The sequence below is a fragment of the Oncorhynchus mykiss genome, chromosome 8 (genome assembly GCF_057628025.1).
Source record: "Oncorhynchus mykiss isolate SJ-2025 chromosome 8, ASM5762802v1, whole genome shotgun sequence".
Classification (NCBI taxonomy): domain Eukaryota; kingdom Metazoa; phylum Chordata; class Actinopteri; order Salmoniformes; family Salmonidae; genus Oncorhynchus; species Oncorhynchus mykiss.
In genome coordinates, this window is record NC_143029.1 from 74,834,144 (window position 1) to 74,851,500 (window position 17,357).

The 17,357-nt window shown below is 42.1% G+C and overlaps 2 protein-coding genes across 2 annotated transcripts in view; both read right to left on the reverse strand.

Moving 5' to 3' along the window:
- npc1 (Niemann-Pick disease, type C1) overlaps positions 1 to 14,974 on the reverse strand; it is a 30,815-nt gene extending 15,841 nt beyond the window's left edge. The window contains exons 1-11 of the mRNA XM_021613656.3: positions 14,743 to 14,974; positions 5,665 to 5,793; positions 5,401 to 5,507; positions 5,012 to 5,175; positions 3,176 to 3,343; positions 2,259 to 2,508; positions 2,030 to 2,112; positions 1,517 to 1,887; positions 1,059 to 1,285; positions 583 to 683; positions 67 to 169 (exon numbers count right to left, since the gene is read on the reverse strand). Coding sequence (XP_021469331.1) covers positions 67 to 169; positions 583 to 683; positions 1,059 to 1,285; positions 1,517 to 1,887; positions 2,030 to 2,112; positions 2,259 to 2,508; positions 3,176 to 3,343; positions 5,012 to 5,175; positions 5,401 to 5,507; positions 5,665 to 5,793; positions 14,743 to 14,814 — 1,775 coding nt within the window. The 5' untranslated portion in view covers positions 14,815 to 14,974. The remainder of the gene's footprint in view (positions 1 to 66; positions 170 to 582; positions 684 to 1,058; positions 1,286 to 1,516; positions 1,888 to 2,029; positions 2,113 to 2,258; positions 2,509 to 3,175; positions 3,344 to 5,011; positions 5,176 to 5,400; positions 5,508 to 5,664; positions 5,794 to 14,742) is intronic.
- Positions 14,975 to 15,135: 161 nt separating this feature from the next.
- LOC110530977 (epidermal growth factor receptor) overlaps positions 15,136 to 17,357 on the reverse strand; it is an 86,120-nt gene continuing 83,898 nt past the window's right edge. The window contains exon 27 of the mRNA XM_090182576.1: positions 15,136 to 17,245. Coding sequence (XP_090038702.1) covers positions 16,812 to 17,245 — 434 coding nt within the window. The 3' untranslated portion in view covers positions 15,136 to 16,811. The remainder of the gene's footprint in view (positions 17,246 to 17,357) is intronic.

Sequence of the window (17,357 nt, forward strand, 5' to 3'; positions counted from 1 at the left end):
AATTAATTTAGTCTATACACTAGCATCTGAAGGTTGATAGCTAAAAAGTATGAGCTTATTGCTCACTCTTTTTCCCAGGCCAGAGCTTTCCCCAGCTTGACAGTGTCGTTATGGTAGTTGTTGACAGGGAACGTGATCACTAGAGCTGTGGCGTTGTTGTAGTTGGTTGCTACAGTGGGGAAGAAAGATGCAAATATGTCATGGTATTTGTGTTGACAGTAGACAAACTATAGTAAATCAATACAGAAGATACTGAAGGATAGCATATCCAAGAGATTCAAAGCTTCAAACAGTCCGAGACAGCTAATTACACCCAATTCTACACAGGCCAATTACCACAAAAAATGTGGTCTCTCTGCATAATAAAAACTATAAAATAAAACTACAAAACATTTGTGCTTAAACTGACTATATAAAAGGAGTTATGTAATAAAGTTAACTTGTCAGTGCTAAAAATGCTTTTCCCAATTCAAACATACAATTAAACATACCCACAGAAAAAGCAGCACAAAATAGAAAGGTTTATTGCCCACTGACTAGTACATTCTATTTCTTTGTGTGATGATGTACATGTATCCTCACCATCATAGCCTCCCAGGACCAGCCAGGGGAAGATGGGGCCTCCGTAGGTGCCCAGGCAGGGATCGTGGAGCAGACTGGTGTCATTGAGGGACGCTGGGGCACTGACACAGGAGAGACAGAGCGAATGCTTTAAGAACTCTGAGGTAATATACACAAATCTATGACTACTATTCACCATTTACAGCTATGAGTATATACACAAATCTATGACTACTATTCACCATTTACAGCTATGAGTATATACACACAAATCTGACTACTATTCACCATTTACAGCTATGAGTATATACACACAAATCTATGACTACTATTCACCATTTACAGCTATGAGTATATACTTGCTGAAGGGAAATGAGGAGCAAGAAAGGAGTTGAGTTGAGAGTTGGAGAGGAACTCCAACTAGTATAACCTCATGAATTCAGCAGCATTCCCCAGATGCAGATGTCACAAGAGAATGTGTTCCGAGGGCCACTCACCTGACACAGTAGAGGAAGTGTGTGTGGTAGTCTGCGTAGACGTAGAAGTCATCTCCTATGCTATGGTCCAGCTGTTTGTGACTGTTCTGGAAGTAGTTGAGAACACTGAGGATGGTACAGTTGTCGTTGTATGGGGCCAGTGGGGCCAAGCAGATATCCTTTAGGGTCACCTTCTGGTCCCCGTATGAGGCCACTATGTTCTCTATGTCCGTCTGGAGATCCAACACCTGAGAGATGAGCGATTGTGGAAAATTGAGAGAGAAAAACAAACTAAACAAACTAAAGCTATAAAATGTCACATCAGAACTAAGGCAAGGCCCAAAGATGCCTTCCTGAATTGGTCTACAAGAGAGCGAATATATTGTCCACAACCAATAATCCCATTGAAAATGTTACAACAATTCCATCTGAAAGTATCAATCAATCACCACCCAGCCCAGTTCCTCTACCTAACCCACCTGGTGGAGGACATCCTTGTCCAGGGGGGCTCCGAAGGGCACGGGAGCCCCCGCGGGGTACGGGGAGTAGGAGGATTCTGACTGCAATGTGGTGGTGATGATGAGCTGCTCTGCCCTGAAGAAGGGTCCAAAGTGGCTGTCAAAGTAGTCCTTCTCCTGCCTAGCCTGGCTGCTGGGCGAGGACCACAGCTCCACAGGGTCTGTGGTGATCTTCATGTAGACCAGGCCCCCTGAGCAGGCAGCCACTATGATCAGGCTGCCCAGGATGACCATGAGGGGCTGCCGTACGCAAAACGAGCCCCAGCGGGTAAAGAGGTAACGCAGGGCGTTCTCGAAGTGCTCGCCCAACGTCTCGCCGCACGACGCATCCACTGAGAGAGAGAGAGAGAGGGAAGACAGGTTACATGTCAGATCGTTGCAAGAACAGGTTTGTAGCTGTATCTTACTGAATATTGTACTTGGTTATTTTCCAAAATGAGACAGAGTCAGATCTCATGCCAAATAAAAGAGTACCTTGATCAATGCTGTCCTTGTTCAGAGAGTGAGGGTTATTGCTGTCCAATATTGGGCCATACTCAGACTCAATTCTCCTTTTTCTGAATAAGAAATAAGAGAAAGAGACAAGCATTACATACTGCTCCAAAATGGCACTGAATAGGCAAGCATTACATACGGCTCCAAAATGACACTGAATAGACAAGCATTACATTCTGCTCCAAAATCAGTGCCCCTCAGTTATCACCTGTAGCACCAGGTGCCGATCACGGTTCCCATGAAGACAAGGAGGAAGGCCATGTAGGAGATCCACATGATGAGGACCATAGCGCCGATGCCCAGGATGGTCCATGGTGGGGGCAGGGGAGGGGGGACAGGCTGGGGGCCACAGGCCGGGCTACAGTCCTGGCAGGAGCAGGGACCAGAGCCATCCTCCAGACCCTCCGTACAGTCGTATGTCTTGTTGTTCATGGGGCTCATACCGGATACTGACACATCTGGAGAGGTGGGGGTGGTACGAGGATGTTGAGTTATTTGTTGTGATCATTAAAAACGAAAGAGGAAAGCATTAGGCATAAGTACTCAATATTGTGTTAATGTACGTATTACATACACTGAACAAAAATATAAAACGCAACATGTAAAGTGTTGGGCCCATGTTTCATGAGCTGAAATAAAAGATCTCTGAAATAGTCCATATGCACAAAAAGCTTATTTCTCTCAAATGTGAACAAATTTGTTTACATCCCTGTTAGTGAATATTTCTCTTTGCCAAGACAATCCCTCCACCTGACAGGTGTGGCCTATCAAGAAGCAGGTGCACCTTGTGCTGGGGACAATAAAAGGCCACACAAATGTGCAGTTGAGGCCCATTGTGAGGCCCTTTTTTTTAAGGTATCTGTATTCCCAGTCATGTGAAATCCATAAATTAGGGCCTAATTCATTTATTTCAATTGACTGCTTTCCTCATATGAACTGTAACTCAGTAAAAACCAATGAAATTGTTGCATGTTGCATTTATATTTTTGTTCAGTGTAGTTTCACAGAGACCAGTGACATTTTCAAACAGTGAAATTACATATCTGATTACCCTTGTTGGGACATCCATACCTTGCATGTACAAAGTGCAAATATTCTGTGTTTGTCCATTTAACTTAATTTCACCTGAGAATATAGGGATGATGGTGAAGGGACTCTGTCCGTTGTTGATGTCGAACATGTACTCGATCCAGTTGGTGGCATTGCAGTCACTGGCATCTTTCCCACAGAGCAGTGACAAGGCCTTCACATTACTGGAGGGAGCCTGGACATCCTGACAAGCATTGTACATGGCTGCCAAGAAAGATAATCAGAATTATATTAAGCACCTTGGCACAGACCAACATTCTATAGCATTAGGTCAACAATAGTTATGCTAGCCAAGGGAAGTGATTGCGTTTTTCCACTCTTCAAGCTGTGACCTTCAACTGCATTTTGCCAAATGAACCACAACACAGGGGTGTTAATCTGACCCTTAGTTACCCAACTAATTGCATAATACAAGGAAAGTAATTTGTTTGTAGAAATCTACCTATCAAGATGTTCACTGGCACTGCTACTCGGTCAGCATATACTACAAGCCCAAAAGTATGTAGACACCTGCTCGTCGAGCACCTCATTCCAAAATAATGTCCATTAAAATATGGAGTTGGTTCCCCATTTGCTTCTATAATAGCCTCCACTCTTCTGGCTTTCCACTAGATGTTGGAACATTACTGCGGGAACTTGCTTCCATTCAGCCACAAGCGCATTAGTGAGGTTGGGCACTGATGTTGGCCGATTAGGCCTGGCTCGCAGTCGGCCTTCCAATTCATCCAAAAGGTGTTTGATGGGGTTGAGGTCAGGGCTCTGTGCAAGCCAGTCAAGTTCTTCCACACCGATCTCAATAAACCATTTCTGTGTGGACCTTGATTTGTGCAGTAGGGCATTGTCATGCAGAAACAGAAAAGGGCCTTTCCCAAACTGTTGCCACAAAGTTGGAAGCACAGAATCATCTAGAATGTCATTGTATGCTGTAGCATTAAGATTTCCCATCACCGAAACTAAGGGGCCCAGCCCAAACCATGAAAAACAGCCCCAGACCATTATTCCTCCTCCACCAAACTTTACAGTTGGCGCTATGCATTGGGGCAGGTAGCGTTCTCCTGGCATACACCAAACCCAGATTAATCCGTCAGACTGCCAGATGGTGAAGCGTGATTCATCACTCCAGAGAACGCGTTTCCACTGCTCCAGAGTCCAATGGAGGCGAGCTTTACACCACTCCAGCTGACGCATGGCATTGCGCATGGTGATCTTAAATAAAATGTAATTGGTCACATATGCTAAATATGTGTATGTTATTGAAGGTGTAGCAAATTTCTTGATCTTAGGCTTGTGTCCGGCTGCTCTGCCATTGAAACCCATTTCATGAATCTCCCGACACAGTTAGTGTGGACGTTGCTACCAGAGGCAGTTTGGAACTCGATGGTGAGAGTTGCAACTGAGGACAGATGATTTTTATGCACAAGGCGGTCCCGTTCTTTGAGCTTGTGTGGCCTACCACTTCACGGCTGAGCCCTTGCAGCTCCTAGAGGTTTCCACTTCACAATAACACCATTTACAGTTGACCGGGCAGCTCTACCAGGGCATACATTTGACGAACTGACTTGTTGGAAAGGTGGCATCCTATGACGGTGCCACATTGAAAGTCACTAAGCTCTTCAGTAAGACCATTCTTCTGCCAATGTTCCTCTATGGAAATTACATGGCTGTGTGCTCAATTTTATACACATGTAAGCAACGGGAGTGGTTAAAAAAAAGCCAAATCCACTCATTTGAAGGGGTGTCCACATATACTTTTCTATATATAGTGTGTCTAAAACTGTGATATAGAGACTGTGCCCACTAGCTGGATAATGACCATAGGAGTTGGCCCTGACAGCACAAACAGAGCTGGGACCAGGAAATGTGCCCCCTCACCATTGGCAAATGTTTGTCCAATGTAGTACTGGACTTCCACCACATTGGTCTTGTTGGCAGCTGTGCCATTAGTGAACTGGGTTCCATTCATAAAGAGACTCTGGAGGGGGCTGCAGGTTAGCTCACAGAACAGGTTCATCAGGTTGAAGAAACAGGCTGGGCATCTGGAGATGGAGAACACAGAGAGTCAGGATAAAGAAGCTTACTATTATTATCATCATCAACAAATAAAAGAGACCTTTAGAAGGAAACAGGTGACAACGATAAGATGCCAACAAAGCTACCTTACTGCCAAGGCATCTTGCTAGACTATAGCTATAACAGGGGTCTGTCCAAGTACGGCACACGTAACGTCAAAGTCCCTTTTGCAAAGCCACCATGGTACGTACCGAGAGAGGAACTGTAGGGGCAACTGAAGGCTCCCTTTCAGAGTGTGGAGCTGCTGGACATCACAGCACAGACTCTGGTTCCCATAGTCATAGCCTGGACACAGCTCCTACACACAAACAGACACACGGTATAATTTCCATGATCTAACCTGGTTTTGCGAAAGTAAAGCATGTGAGACAGAACACATTTCAATGTAAGTCAACTGTCATTTCAGAAGGCATCTTAAGAACCTGTTCAAAGAAAGCGTCCATGGTCAACCTTACCGTGAGCAGCTCATGGCCCTCTGCTGGAAGTGGGATGGGTGGTCCTGTATAGTTGCAGTTGTACTTCTTCCCCGGGACCTTGTCAGACTTACCACACTCACCGTACCACACACAGTGCTGGGCTTGAACCTGAGAGAAGATAGGTAGGCTACTTGTCAGAACTTAAAATTTGCTGTTCTGTAGGCTACATATGCTGCACCATGGATGCACATTTTACAATGCTTTTGTTGCGGTCATTGAAGGCCCTCAAGAAAGATCAGTTGCTACTGTGTAAAAGTTAAAAAAGGCACGTAGCCACTGTGTTTGAACGCTAAAGACAACAAATGGGTAAATCCATTTGAATTCAATCCCTTTTTGACAGGATTTAATTTAAACAAAACTTTCCATACATGTTGGTCAATGGAAGAAGTCAGAAAGTTACTTTCTGGACCTGGAAGCCAAAAGACAGGGCCTTTCGATGTGGCTAGTAGGCTAATATTACACTCAGACGTGGTATAGAGAAAATAACCCCAAGGTGCACAAGATGTCAGCTCACTTCTGCTTTAATTTAGCAAGAATCTAATTTGGGCAAATCATTTGAATTCTATCACTTTTTGACAGCAATATTTTGGATTCGAACAAAACCTTCCATACATATTTGTCCATAGTAGAAGTGCTCAGAATGTGACTTTTTGGACCTGAATGCCAAAACATTCAAGAGATAAAAGGTGCTCAAAGGTGACTCCTTTTGCATACCCCACCATACCATGAGACATCCATGTCTTCATCACTGGAGAAGATAAACGGTTGAAATCAATATCATTTAAAAGCTTACAAACAGGGTTGTCAAACTATTTTATACTTTATTGAATAAAAATTATATTTAAAAAAATGGATGCCCTTTTTTACCTTTAACGTAAATTCTAAAAACATGTACAGTGCAGTCAGAAAGTATTCAGACCCCTTGACTTTTTCTGCATTTTGTTACGTTAGACTTACTCTAAAATGGATAAAAAATATTTTTCAATAGTATTCAATACTCAATCTACACATAATACACCTTAATGACAAAGTAAAAACAGTTTATTTTTTGCAAATGTATCAAACATAAAACTGAAATATAATTTACATAAGCAGTCAGACTCTTTACTCAGTACTTTGTTGAAGCACCTCTGGCAGTGATTAAAGCCTCGAGTCTTCTTGCGTATGACGCTACAAGCTTGGTACACCTGTGTTTGGAGAGTTTCTCCCATTATTCTCTGCAGATCCTCTCAAGCTCTGTCAGGTTGGATGGGGAGCATTGCTGCACAGCTATTTTCAGGTCTCTCCAGAGATGTTCGAGCGGGTTCAAGTCTGGGCTCTGGCTGGGCACCTCAAGGACATTCAGTGACTTGTCCCGAAGCCACTCCTGCGTTGTCTTGGCTCTGTGCTTAGCGCAATTGTCCTGCTGGAAGGTGAACCTTTGCGCCAGTCTGAGGTCCTAAGTCTGGCCACTCTACCATAACGGCCTGATTGGTGGAGTGCTGCAGAGACGGTTGTCCTTCTGGAAGGTTTTCCCATCGCCACATTTAAAAAAAAAACTGTTTTTGCTTTGTCATTACGCGGTATCGTGTGTAGATTGACGAGGACATTTTTCTTCTTATTTAATCAATTTTAGAATAAGGCTGTTACGTAACAAAATATCGAAAAGGGGAAGGCGTCTGAATACTTTCCCGAAGTCACTGTATACCTAAAATTCATTTTAGCATTTTTGTGCATATATCCTGTTTTACGGCATTTGAGTTTGTGTTGTGCCCGCCATCTGTTGAGACATAACATGCTCTTGAATACAGGGTGAGTGTCATTTCAAATCATACAACTAGAATTCATGGATTCAAAGATGGTTGCCAGTCCACACACCGTCAAATTACATAGGTTTTCCTATGGAAGATTGACAGTATAATTTAAAACAGATATTCACATTCAAGTCAACATTCTCTGATGTCTGGAGCTCCAACCATCTGTGTGGTACCATTTGAAAGTTGAAATTAAAAATATATTCCCATTTTAGTACATTTATCAGCCAAAACGTGACACCCTGTATTCAAGAGCATGTTGTCTCAACCAATGGCGGTCACAACACAAAAACCTCAGATATAAAATAGGGTCTAAACTACAACATATGAATATGAAAATAATCTGAGTTTACACATGTTTTGATAATTGACATTAAAAAGGTTAAAAAATGAAATAATGTGTCTTACATTAAAAAAAAATATCTAGAAAGGAAATAGTTTGACAATCCTGTTTGTAAGCTTTTAAATGATATTGATTTCAACCGTTTATCTTCTCCAGTGATGAAGACATGGATGTCTCATGGTATGGTGGGGTATGCAAAAGGAGTCACCTTTGAGCACCTTTTATCTCTTGAATGTTTTGGCATTCAGGTCCAAAAAGTCACATTCTGAGCACTTCTACTATGGACAAATATGTATGGAAGGTTTCGTTCAAATCCAAAATATTGCTGTCAAAAAGTGATAGAATTCAAATGATTTACCCAAATTATATTCTTGCTAAATGAAAGCAGAAGTGAGCTGACGTCTTGTGCACCTTGGGGTTATTTTCTCTATACCACGTCTGAGTGTAATATTAGCCTACTATCCACATCGAAAGGCCCTGTGTTTCAGATTCTAAAATAAAACCTTCACTTCCACAAATCACATGTGCTGTGGTCTTCCGCATTCCCCTTTTAATCTACTCTTTCGATGGCTGACTTCCGAACAAGTTTCTTTCAGACTGATAATGTACAGTTCACACTGTGCCCTGTTCTTTTTGCATAGGTCACTCGACAGACTTGGTTAGTTCCCTTATTGTCAAGGTCAGGGGTTTCAAGTAAATCACAGTAAGATGCACTCTACGACTAGACTGAACTCACTAATGTGTTGCTACTGTTAAATTATTTCCAACATGTCTCTTATGAGTTATTCCACTGGCATTTAAAGGAAGGGTGTGTTTGAAGACTTTAATGCACTTATTTTGTGCCTTTTCTGTGACCAGACCTTGGCTGTGCTCCGCCTAGTCTAAAGCCTTGTTCACACTGCTGAGCCTACTCCACTGCATACACACCCGTTGTTAATATGACAACTAATGTAGCCATAGATAGATACAGCGAGTCATGTCTTAATGTGAACACGCCTCCGAGTAGGATACAGCCGTAGGGTATTCCCATTACACCCATGTTAAAATTGCCTACTTTACTCATAACTGGCTGTACTCTTTTTTAAATTATTACTATTACAAAATGTACATATGCTTGGTTGGTCATTTTTAACATTCTTCCATGTCGTCTTAATCCCAAACTGGATGCTCAGGTACTGTCGCATGGAGAGTACATAACAATTATCAGCCAAAGAGCCGAAAAGCCGGGGTGTATTCATTATGGTAACCGTTTACCATTTCAGAACTAAATAGAAGCAAACACAGCAAAACAAAAGTTGCTATTGCAAATTCAGGTAGGTCCTTCCCCGTTTCGTTCCATTTGCTTTAGTTTAAGAAACGCTTTGCAACAGAATCGGTATAATAAATACGCCCATTGCATACCATTTTTGTTTGAACAATAGTTTCATCAACTGCCCAAGGACCAGGTTAGACGAACCTCATGGGTTCAGGCTATTACACCGCAGTGATGGAAAGCGGTGGCCTCCAGTTACTCAATACATTTAGCTACAATGCATTCAGAAAGTATTCAGACCCCTCGACTTTTTCCACTTTGTTACTTTACAACTTTATTCTAACATGTATTAAATGTATTTTTAGCAATTGTATACATTTAAAAAAAAATACAATTTACATAAAGTATTCAGACCCTGTACTCAGTACTTTGTTGAAGCACCTTTGGTAGCATTTACTTGGTAGCTTGGTAGCCGCAAGCCTAATTGGGTATGACGCTACAAGCTTGGGAGACCTGTATTTGGGGAGTTTCTCCCATTCTACTCTGCAGACCCTCTCAAGTTCTGTCAGGTTGCGCAACTATATTGAAGTCCCTCCAGAGATGTTCGATCAGGTTCAAGTCCGGGCCACTCAAGGACATCCAAAGACTTGTCCCGAAGCCACTCCTGCGTTGTCTTGGCTGTGTGCTTAGGGTCGTTGTCCTGCTGGATGGTGAACTGTTGCCCCAGTCTGAGCTGAGCGCTCTGGAGCAGGTTTTCATCAAGGATCTCTGTACTTTGTTCTGTTTATCTTTCCCTCGATCCTGACTAGTCTCCCAGTCCTTGCCACTGGAAAACCTCCCCCCAGCATGATGCTGCCACCACCATGCTTCACCGTATGGATGGTGCCATGTTTCCTCCAGACGTGACGCTTGGCATTCAGGCCAAAGAGTTCAATCGGACCAAAGAATCTTGTTTCTCATGATCTGAGAGTCTGTGGATGCCTTTTGCAAACTCCAAGCGGGCTGTCATGCACCTTTTACTGAGGAGTGGCTTCTATCTGGCCACGCTACCATAAAGGCCTGATTGGTGGAGTGCTGCAGAGATGGGAGAACCTTCCAGAAAAACAACCATCTTCACAGAGGAACTCTGGAGCTCTGTCAGAGTAACCATCGGGTTCTTGGTCACCTCCTTGATTGCTCAGTTTGGCCGGGCGGCCATCTCTATGAAGAGTGTTGATGGTTCCAATCTTCTTCCATTTAAGAATGATGAAGGCCACGGTGTTCTTGGGGACCTTCAATGCTGCAGAAATGTTTTGGTACCCTTCCCCAGATCTGTGCCGACAAAATCCTGTCTCAGAGCTCTACATTCCTCTGACCTCATGGCTTGGTTTTTGCTCTGACATGCACTGTCAACTGTGGGACCTTATATAGACAGGTGTGTGCCTTTCCAAATAATGTCCAATCATTTGAATTTACCACAGGTGGTCTCCAATCAAGTTGTAGAAACATCTCAAGGATGATCAATGGAAACGGGATGCGCCTGAGCTCAATTTCGAGTCTCATAACAAAGGGTCTGAATACTTATGTAAATAAGGTATCTGTTTTCGCATTGTCATTATAGGGTATTGTGTGTTTATTAAAACACATTCATTTAATCAATTTTAGAATAAGGCTGTAACGTAACAAAATGTGGAAAAAGTCAAGGGGTCTAGATATTTTCCAAATGCACTGTATTTGTGTTCAAAGCACTGTATCACCAGTAAGTCGCCAACACTTATGTATCTAACAAGCTATGTGTATTGCATAATGCTTGCTAGTTACCTTGTAGTAAAGATGGACTAGTGAGCTGTATCTATCCAAATAACAGCTATAGTATTCTTCTTTATGTGGATATTTATGCAAACCAAGTAGGTTTATATGAAAACCAAGTAGGTGTATATGTCACCATAAGAGTACTTTGGGCCATTGGGCAGGGTTGTCTCCCCAGCTGGTCTCCAGCAAGTTGAAAGGACATTTAGGCAAGCCAACAACAACCAACTTTTCTAAATACCTCAACCGTTCATGGGCAGGCAAAGACTGGAAGCAGTAACAACATATCTAAGACCTCCAGCTTAGATTGAGATTAGCTTTTTAGCTAGTTAGCTGGCTGGCCAGCGTGAAAAGTTCATCTCGATCTAATTGGGAAGTACACTTAGGGTGGTTTTTCAACCACTCCACAAATTTCTTGTTAACAAACTATAGTTTTGGCAAGATAGTTAGGACATCTACTTTGTGCATGACACAAGTCATTTTTCCAACAATTGTTTACAGACAGATTATTTCACTTATAATTCACTGTATCACAAATCCAGTGGGTCAAAAGTTTACATAGACTAAGTTGACTGTGCCTTTAAACAGCTTGGAAAATTCCAGAAAATTATGTCATGGCTTTAGAAGCTTCTGACAAGCTAATTGACATAATTTGAGTCAATTGGAAGTGTACCTGTGGATGTATTTCAAGGCCTACCTTCAAACTCAGTGCCTCTTTACTTGACATCATGGGAAAATCAAAATAAATCAGCCAAGACTTCAGAAGAATAATTGTAGACCTCCATAAGTCTGGCTCATCCTTGGAAGCAATTTCCAAACACATGAAGGTACAACATTCATCTGTACAAACAATAGTACGCAAGTATAAACACCATGGGACAATGCAGCCATCATTCCGCTCGGGAAGGAGTCACGTTCTGTCTCCTAGAGATATACGTACTTTGGTGGGAAAAGTGAAAATTAATCCCAGAACAGCAGCAAAGGACCTTGTGAAGATGCTGGAGGAAACAGGTACAAAAGTATCTATATCGACATAACCTGAAAGGCCGCTCAGCAAGGAAGAAGCCACTGCTCCAAAACTACCATAAAAAAGCCAGTCTTCGGTTTGCAACTGCACATGGGGACAAAGATTTTAACTTTTTGGAGAAATGTCCTCTGGTCTGATGAAACAAAAATAGAACTGTTTGGCCATAATGACCATCAATATGTTTGGAGGAAAAAGGGGGAGGCTTGCAAGCCGAAGAACACCATCCCAACCGTGAAGCACGGGGGCGGCGGGACTGGAGCACTTCACAAAATAGATGGTATCATGAGGTGGGAAAATTATGTGGATATATTGAAGCAACATCTCAAGACATCGGTCAGGAAGTTAAAGCTTGGTCGCAAATGGACAATGACCCCAAGCATACTTCCAAAGTTGTGGCAAAATTCTTTAAGGACAACAAAGTCAAGGTACTGGAGTGGCCATCACAAAGCCCTGACCTCAATCTTATAGAACATTTGTGGGCAGAACTGAAAAAGCGTGTGCGAGCAAGGAGGCTTACAAACCTGACTCAGTTACACCAACTCTGTCAGGAGGAATGGGCCAAAATTCACCCAACTTATTGTGGGAAGCTTGTGAAAGGCTACCCGAAACGTTTGACAATTTAAAGGCAATGCTACTAAATACTAATTGAGTGTATGTAAACTTCTGACCCACTGGGAATGTGATGAAAGAAATAAAAGCTGAAATAAATCCCTCTACTATTATTCTGACATTTCACATTCTTAAAATAAAGTGGTGATCCTAACTGACCTAAGACAGATAATTTTTACTAGGATTAAATGTTAGGAATTGTGAAAAACTGAGTTTACATGTATTTGGCTAAAGTGTATGTAAAATTCCGACTTCAAAAGTATTTTATGCCATTATTGCACCTTGTCTATGCCGCTCAGCCATCGCTCATCCATATATTTATATGTACATATTCTCATTCAACCCTTTAGATGTGTGTATCAGGTAGTTGTTGGGAAATTGTCAGATATTACTGCACTGTTAGAACTAGAAGCACAAGAATTTCACTACACTCGCATTAACATCTGCTAACCATGTGTATGTGACCAATAACATTTGATTTGAGACAAGTCACATGGCCAAGAACCAGAATTATATCTGATTTCAAACCCCTATGAAAGTGATTTGAAATGTGGCTTGAAATATCTGATTCCATTGTGCTTTTTGGTTGGCTGTCCAGACTGCAGGAAAAATAACAGATTCTAATCAGATAGGATTTAGATTTTTATTTGAGTCACTTCAAACTGCCAATGTGAACAAGGATTAAGCCTCTGTCTGTTCGGGGTCTGATAGAGATAGTGTTTCTATGTGGGGCAAGTTCAAAAGGCACTCGCCATCAACCCACCAACCCATTGAATCAGCTGCCTAGGAGGAGGATGGCACACCTAACAGGCCAAGTAATGTAAAATCTATTTTATTGGTAGTGTACACATTTGCAGATGTTATCACAGGTGCAGCGAAATACTTGTGTTTCTAGCTCCAACAGTACGTAATACCTAGCCATACACAAATCCCAAAAATATAAATAAATGTCTGGTTCAAGCAGGGGAATCCCGAAGAGCAACTCCAGTTAGTTACTTCCTTGATGATACAGGTCTCTCCCTCGTTTTCAGTATCCAACATTTGTGTATTGTTACTACATTGCCCTTTTGCTGCGTGTTGTTGTGAAGTGTATTGGAAATGATTTGACTGTAGGAATGAAGAGGATTGATCAACTTATTTTAGGAATGTAAATGACTGCGCGAGTACAAAGATAGCACTTGTCAGTTTTAACAATGGGCTATTGAATTCCATTCCACGAGAGAAAATCTGATCAAAACATGGAGTTGCTTTGGGTCGTTTGTTGGATTCATGTATTTTTAGCAAAATTTGTTTTATATTGGAGCAGGAGGACGCACATCAGTAGCTTTGAAGAGGTCTCGTTCTCACTTGAATCAGAGTACAGTAATTTGCATGTAAGCCCATGTCACGCAAATATTTGATTTGAGATAAACAAATGTGTGTATTTACTTTACCTTGCTGAATAGCTAACGTTAGCTGCATTTGATGGATGATTTTTGAGCTACAAGACACTCGCGTGACAGTGACGCAAACTATTTCGTCATGTCTGGGCCGCTCGTAGAACCATATTTATTTTAGCTATCAATCAATATCCTAAACCAGGCTTCCCCAACTGGCTGTCCGAAGCCGGACGAATTTGGTTTGGTTATTTTTTTAAATTGTTGGACATTAGACTGTAAAAACACCAGCAAATAAGCTCCAAGTGACTTTACATTTTGGAAATCAGTTCCAAAATATTGCCAAACAATAGATATGTGATCGTATACAAATATAAGCACGGTCTGAAATTATGTTTTTGTCAAGTCTGTTTGGTCTTGAAGTCTACAAATTATTTGTAGTCATGTTCCGGTCCCCTGACCATCCGCTCAATAAGAAATCGTCCAGCGGCTGAATCTAGTTGATGATGGTCAAAACTAGCTACTAGTACAATTTGTAGCTGGCAGCTGATTCTAGATTATTGATGCCAGCTAACGCTATCTAGTTACTTTAGCAAGATACTTAACGTTAAACGAACACAGCACCTTGTAAGCATGAACAGGACTTGATTTGGCTAAGCAAACTAGCTTTTTGACACCAATTTAGCTCGTTTGACACACTTTAGCAAGTTAGTAGGGGTGTGTCGTAATAGCGATAGCGTATCTGATGATTGAATCAACAAATTCGGTTACTGCAAGCAACCGGCAGCTTGCTAACTATACGCAACAAGATATTAACTAGCTAGCAAAATAAGTCTATAGAAAGCCATTTAATAGGTAGGTGGACTTACCCATGTATAATGTCCCTCTGTCAAAATTATGAAGAGGAAAAATAAACAGCTTCTTTCTGATAAGAGCCCCATCCCTCTTACTGTCACAAATACTTCACTGGCATTCCAACTACAGTAACGACTGATGTTATAACTAGCTATATGAACCCCCCAAAACTTCGGCGTTTCCTGTTATTGCTCAAGTCTTCTTCATTACGACATTGGTGACTGGAGAACAACCATTTGGCACACTGCTGCAACCTACCGGATTGGAAAGTACGAGCACTAGCAACATTGTGAAATGTAAAAAAAAAACTTTTGACCCAGAAAACATTGTTTTTTAACAAGAGATCCTTTAATCTTATGTTCATCTTAATAAAACAAGTTGAAAAACACACTCAGATTTGCTGTTGAACAGTGTAAATGTCTTTAAAGAAAAGAACGGTTTATTCATTTTCACTTTGAAATGAAATAATTAGTTCATTAATAAGTGTATATTTATATATAAAGGGACAAGACCATTTAGATGAGGAACGTTGATAGGATAATTTATAGGTGACCATATTGAGTATATTGTACACCGTATAATCTCACACTTATCTTGGGGCTCCGGATTGGCACAGCGGTCTAAGGTATGTTAGAGGCGTCACTACAGACCTGATTCAGTTCCAGGCTATATCACAACCGGCTGTGATCGGGAGTCCCATAGGGCGGCGCACAATTGGCCCAGTGCTGTTAGGGTTTGGCCGGGGTAGGCTGTCATTGTAAATAAGTATTTGTCCTAGTAAAATACAAATGATCTGTATATGTACCTCTGTCAAACAGCAGGCTCTCAAATGTCAAGTAACTAATTTATATATTCCTTCAAAACGGTTAGAAGATTTACAGATGTAGTGTCAGAACTAAAGACCCAACTGTTCAAGACAATAAGCAACAACAGAGATATACTAATATTGATACTTTTACACTGGGGCACCAACAGGGGTCAGTGTGTCTCCCTTCTGGCCATATAATAAAGGCTATAGAGCCCTCAAATTAAAAGCTGGACCTCAAAGCCAGTTTCACTGCAATTTTTCATTATTCCCCTCTAATCAGAGACTGATTTAGACCAGGGACACCAGGTGGATGCAATGAATTATCAGGTAGAACAGAAAACTAGCAGGTTCCTGACCTCATAGTGTACGATTTGAATACCCCTGCTATAGAGCCTTCAGCAGAGTCATCAACAGCAACATTTGACATTGTTGTGTCCTCATGAAACCCTCCTTCAGAAAGAGTGCCATCATGATTCAGAAGTTCATCAATGAACTCCATGGTCCAGCCACCATCAGTGATGAGAGCCTCCTCCTTCCCACTTCTGACACCAACAACGTTCGGCAACATTTGACTCCAGTGGGTCTCAAACTGCAGGTTCCACACACAGAAGAGCCGAGACATCTAACTGTTGTTCTAACAGTTTCAAGCCCTTAAGCAGTGGAAGGTAAATACCCAATAATACTATATACTCAATACACCAATCCAGTATGAGTGACATCTTTAAGTACTGTTTGTGTTGGCAAGAAAAGGGTGAGCTGCCACATATAATAGTATTTCTGGAGCATCTGACATCAAGGATTGAAGGTTACACTCTAGTCTAGTAATAGTGTTTCTCCACTTATACATTCTGATCACAACTTTTCATTGTGCAACATGACATCTCTTATGGGTTTCTGATAGGGGCTACAGTATCTTATAGGCCTAAGGTTTTCTCTTGGTCTTTTGAACACAATGGAGTGGAATACACCCAGACCCAGAGCCTAATTCCTATCACATCTCTATCTGTTCAGACACAGTTTGAAATGGAAGAGGTTTTGGAATGAGGAGTTTCATAGTACTATACAATACTACAACTGGTGAAACAAAATGGAAAGCTGCACTTATCTCACTTCTGGCTTCTTTAGGCAGGGATAAATACAATGCAAAGTACAATACAATCCATGATACCGCTACCCCTCCTCAACAAAGACCTCATGTCTTCTCTCAGTAGGATAGAGAGCCTTATTCCCTGGTGTCTTGTTCCCTCCACAGTGGGAGTAGGGGGGTAACAGAACTCAGTTTGGGCCCACGTACTCTGCGTTCTCTGCGGCTGGGATGTGGGTCTTGATGGAGGGGGTGAAGTCCTGCTGGTAGTCTGGGTTATCTATACTGTTTTGGGGCTGGTTTTTCTGGACGTGGTGGAGACCACCATTGGAAATTGGGGAGAGGCCATTGGAGGTGGGGGAGAGGAGACCATTGGATATGGGGGAATGGCCGTTAGCAGTGTGGTTGAGGCCATTGGAGATGCCATTGGAGGTGGTGGGGGAGAGGAGGGAAGGCTGGAGGGTGTTGAGGTACTCAGGCCCCACTGCCCCGTTCTTATAGCAGTTCAGGTACTCTGCCTCTGTGTCGTCTGAGGATATGGTGGGGAGGAGGGTGCGAGGGGGACCAGGGTGCTGGTATACAGGGTTCATCATGTCCGAAACGCCGTTCTGGTTAATGTAGTCTGTGGGGCAAAATGACAGGAGTTACTTACTACAGCAGGAAAACAAGCCCTCTGTGTACTAAGTGGACATACAGTGAATGAAACATTCAATTGTAGTTTTGTAAGCAATGACAGG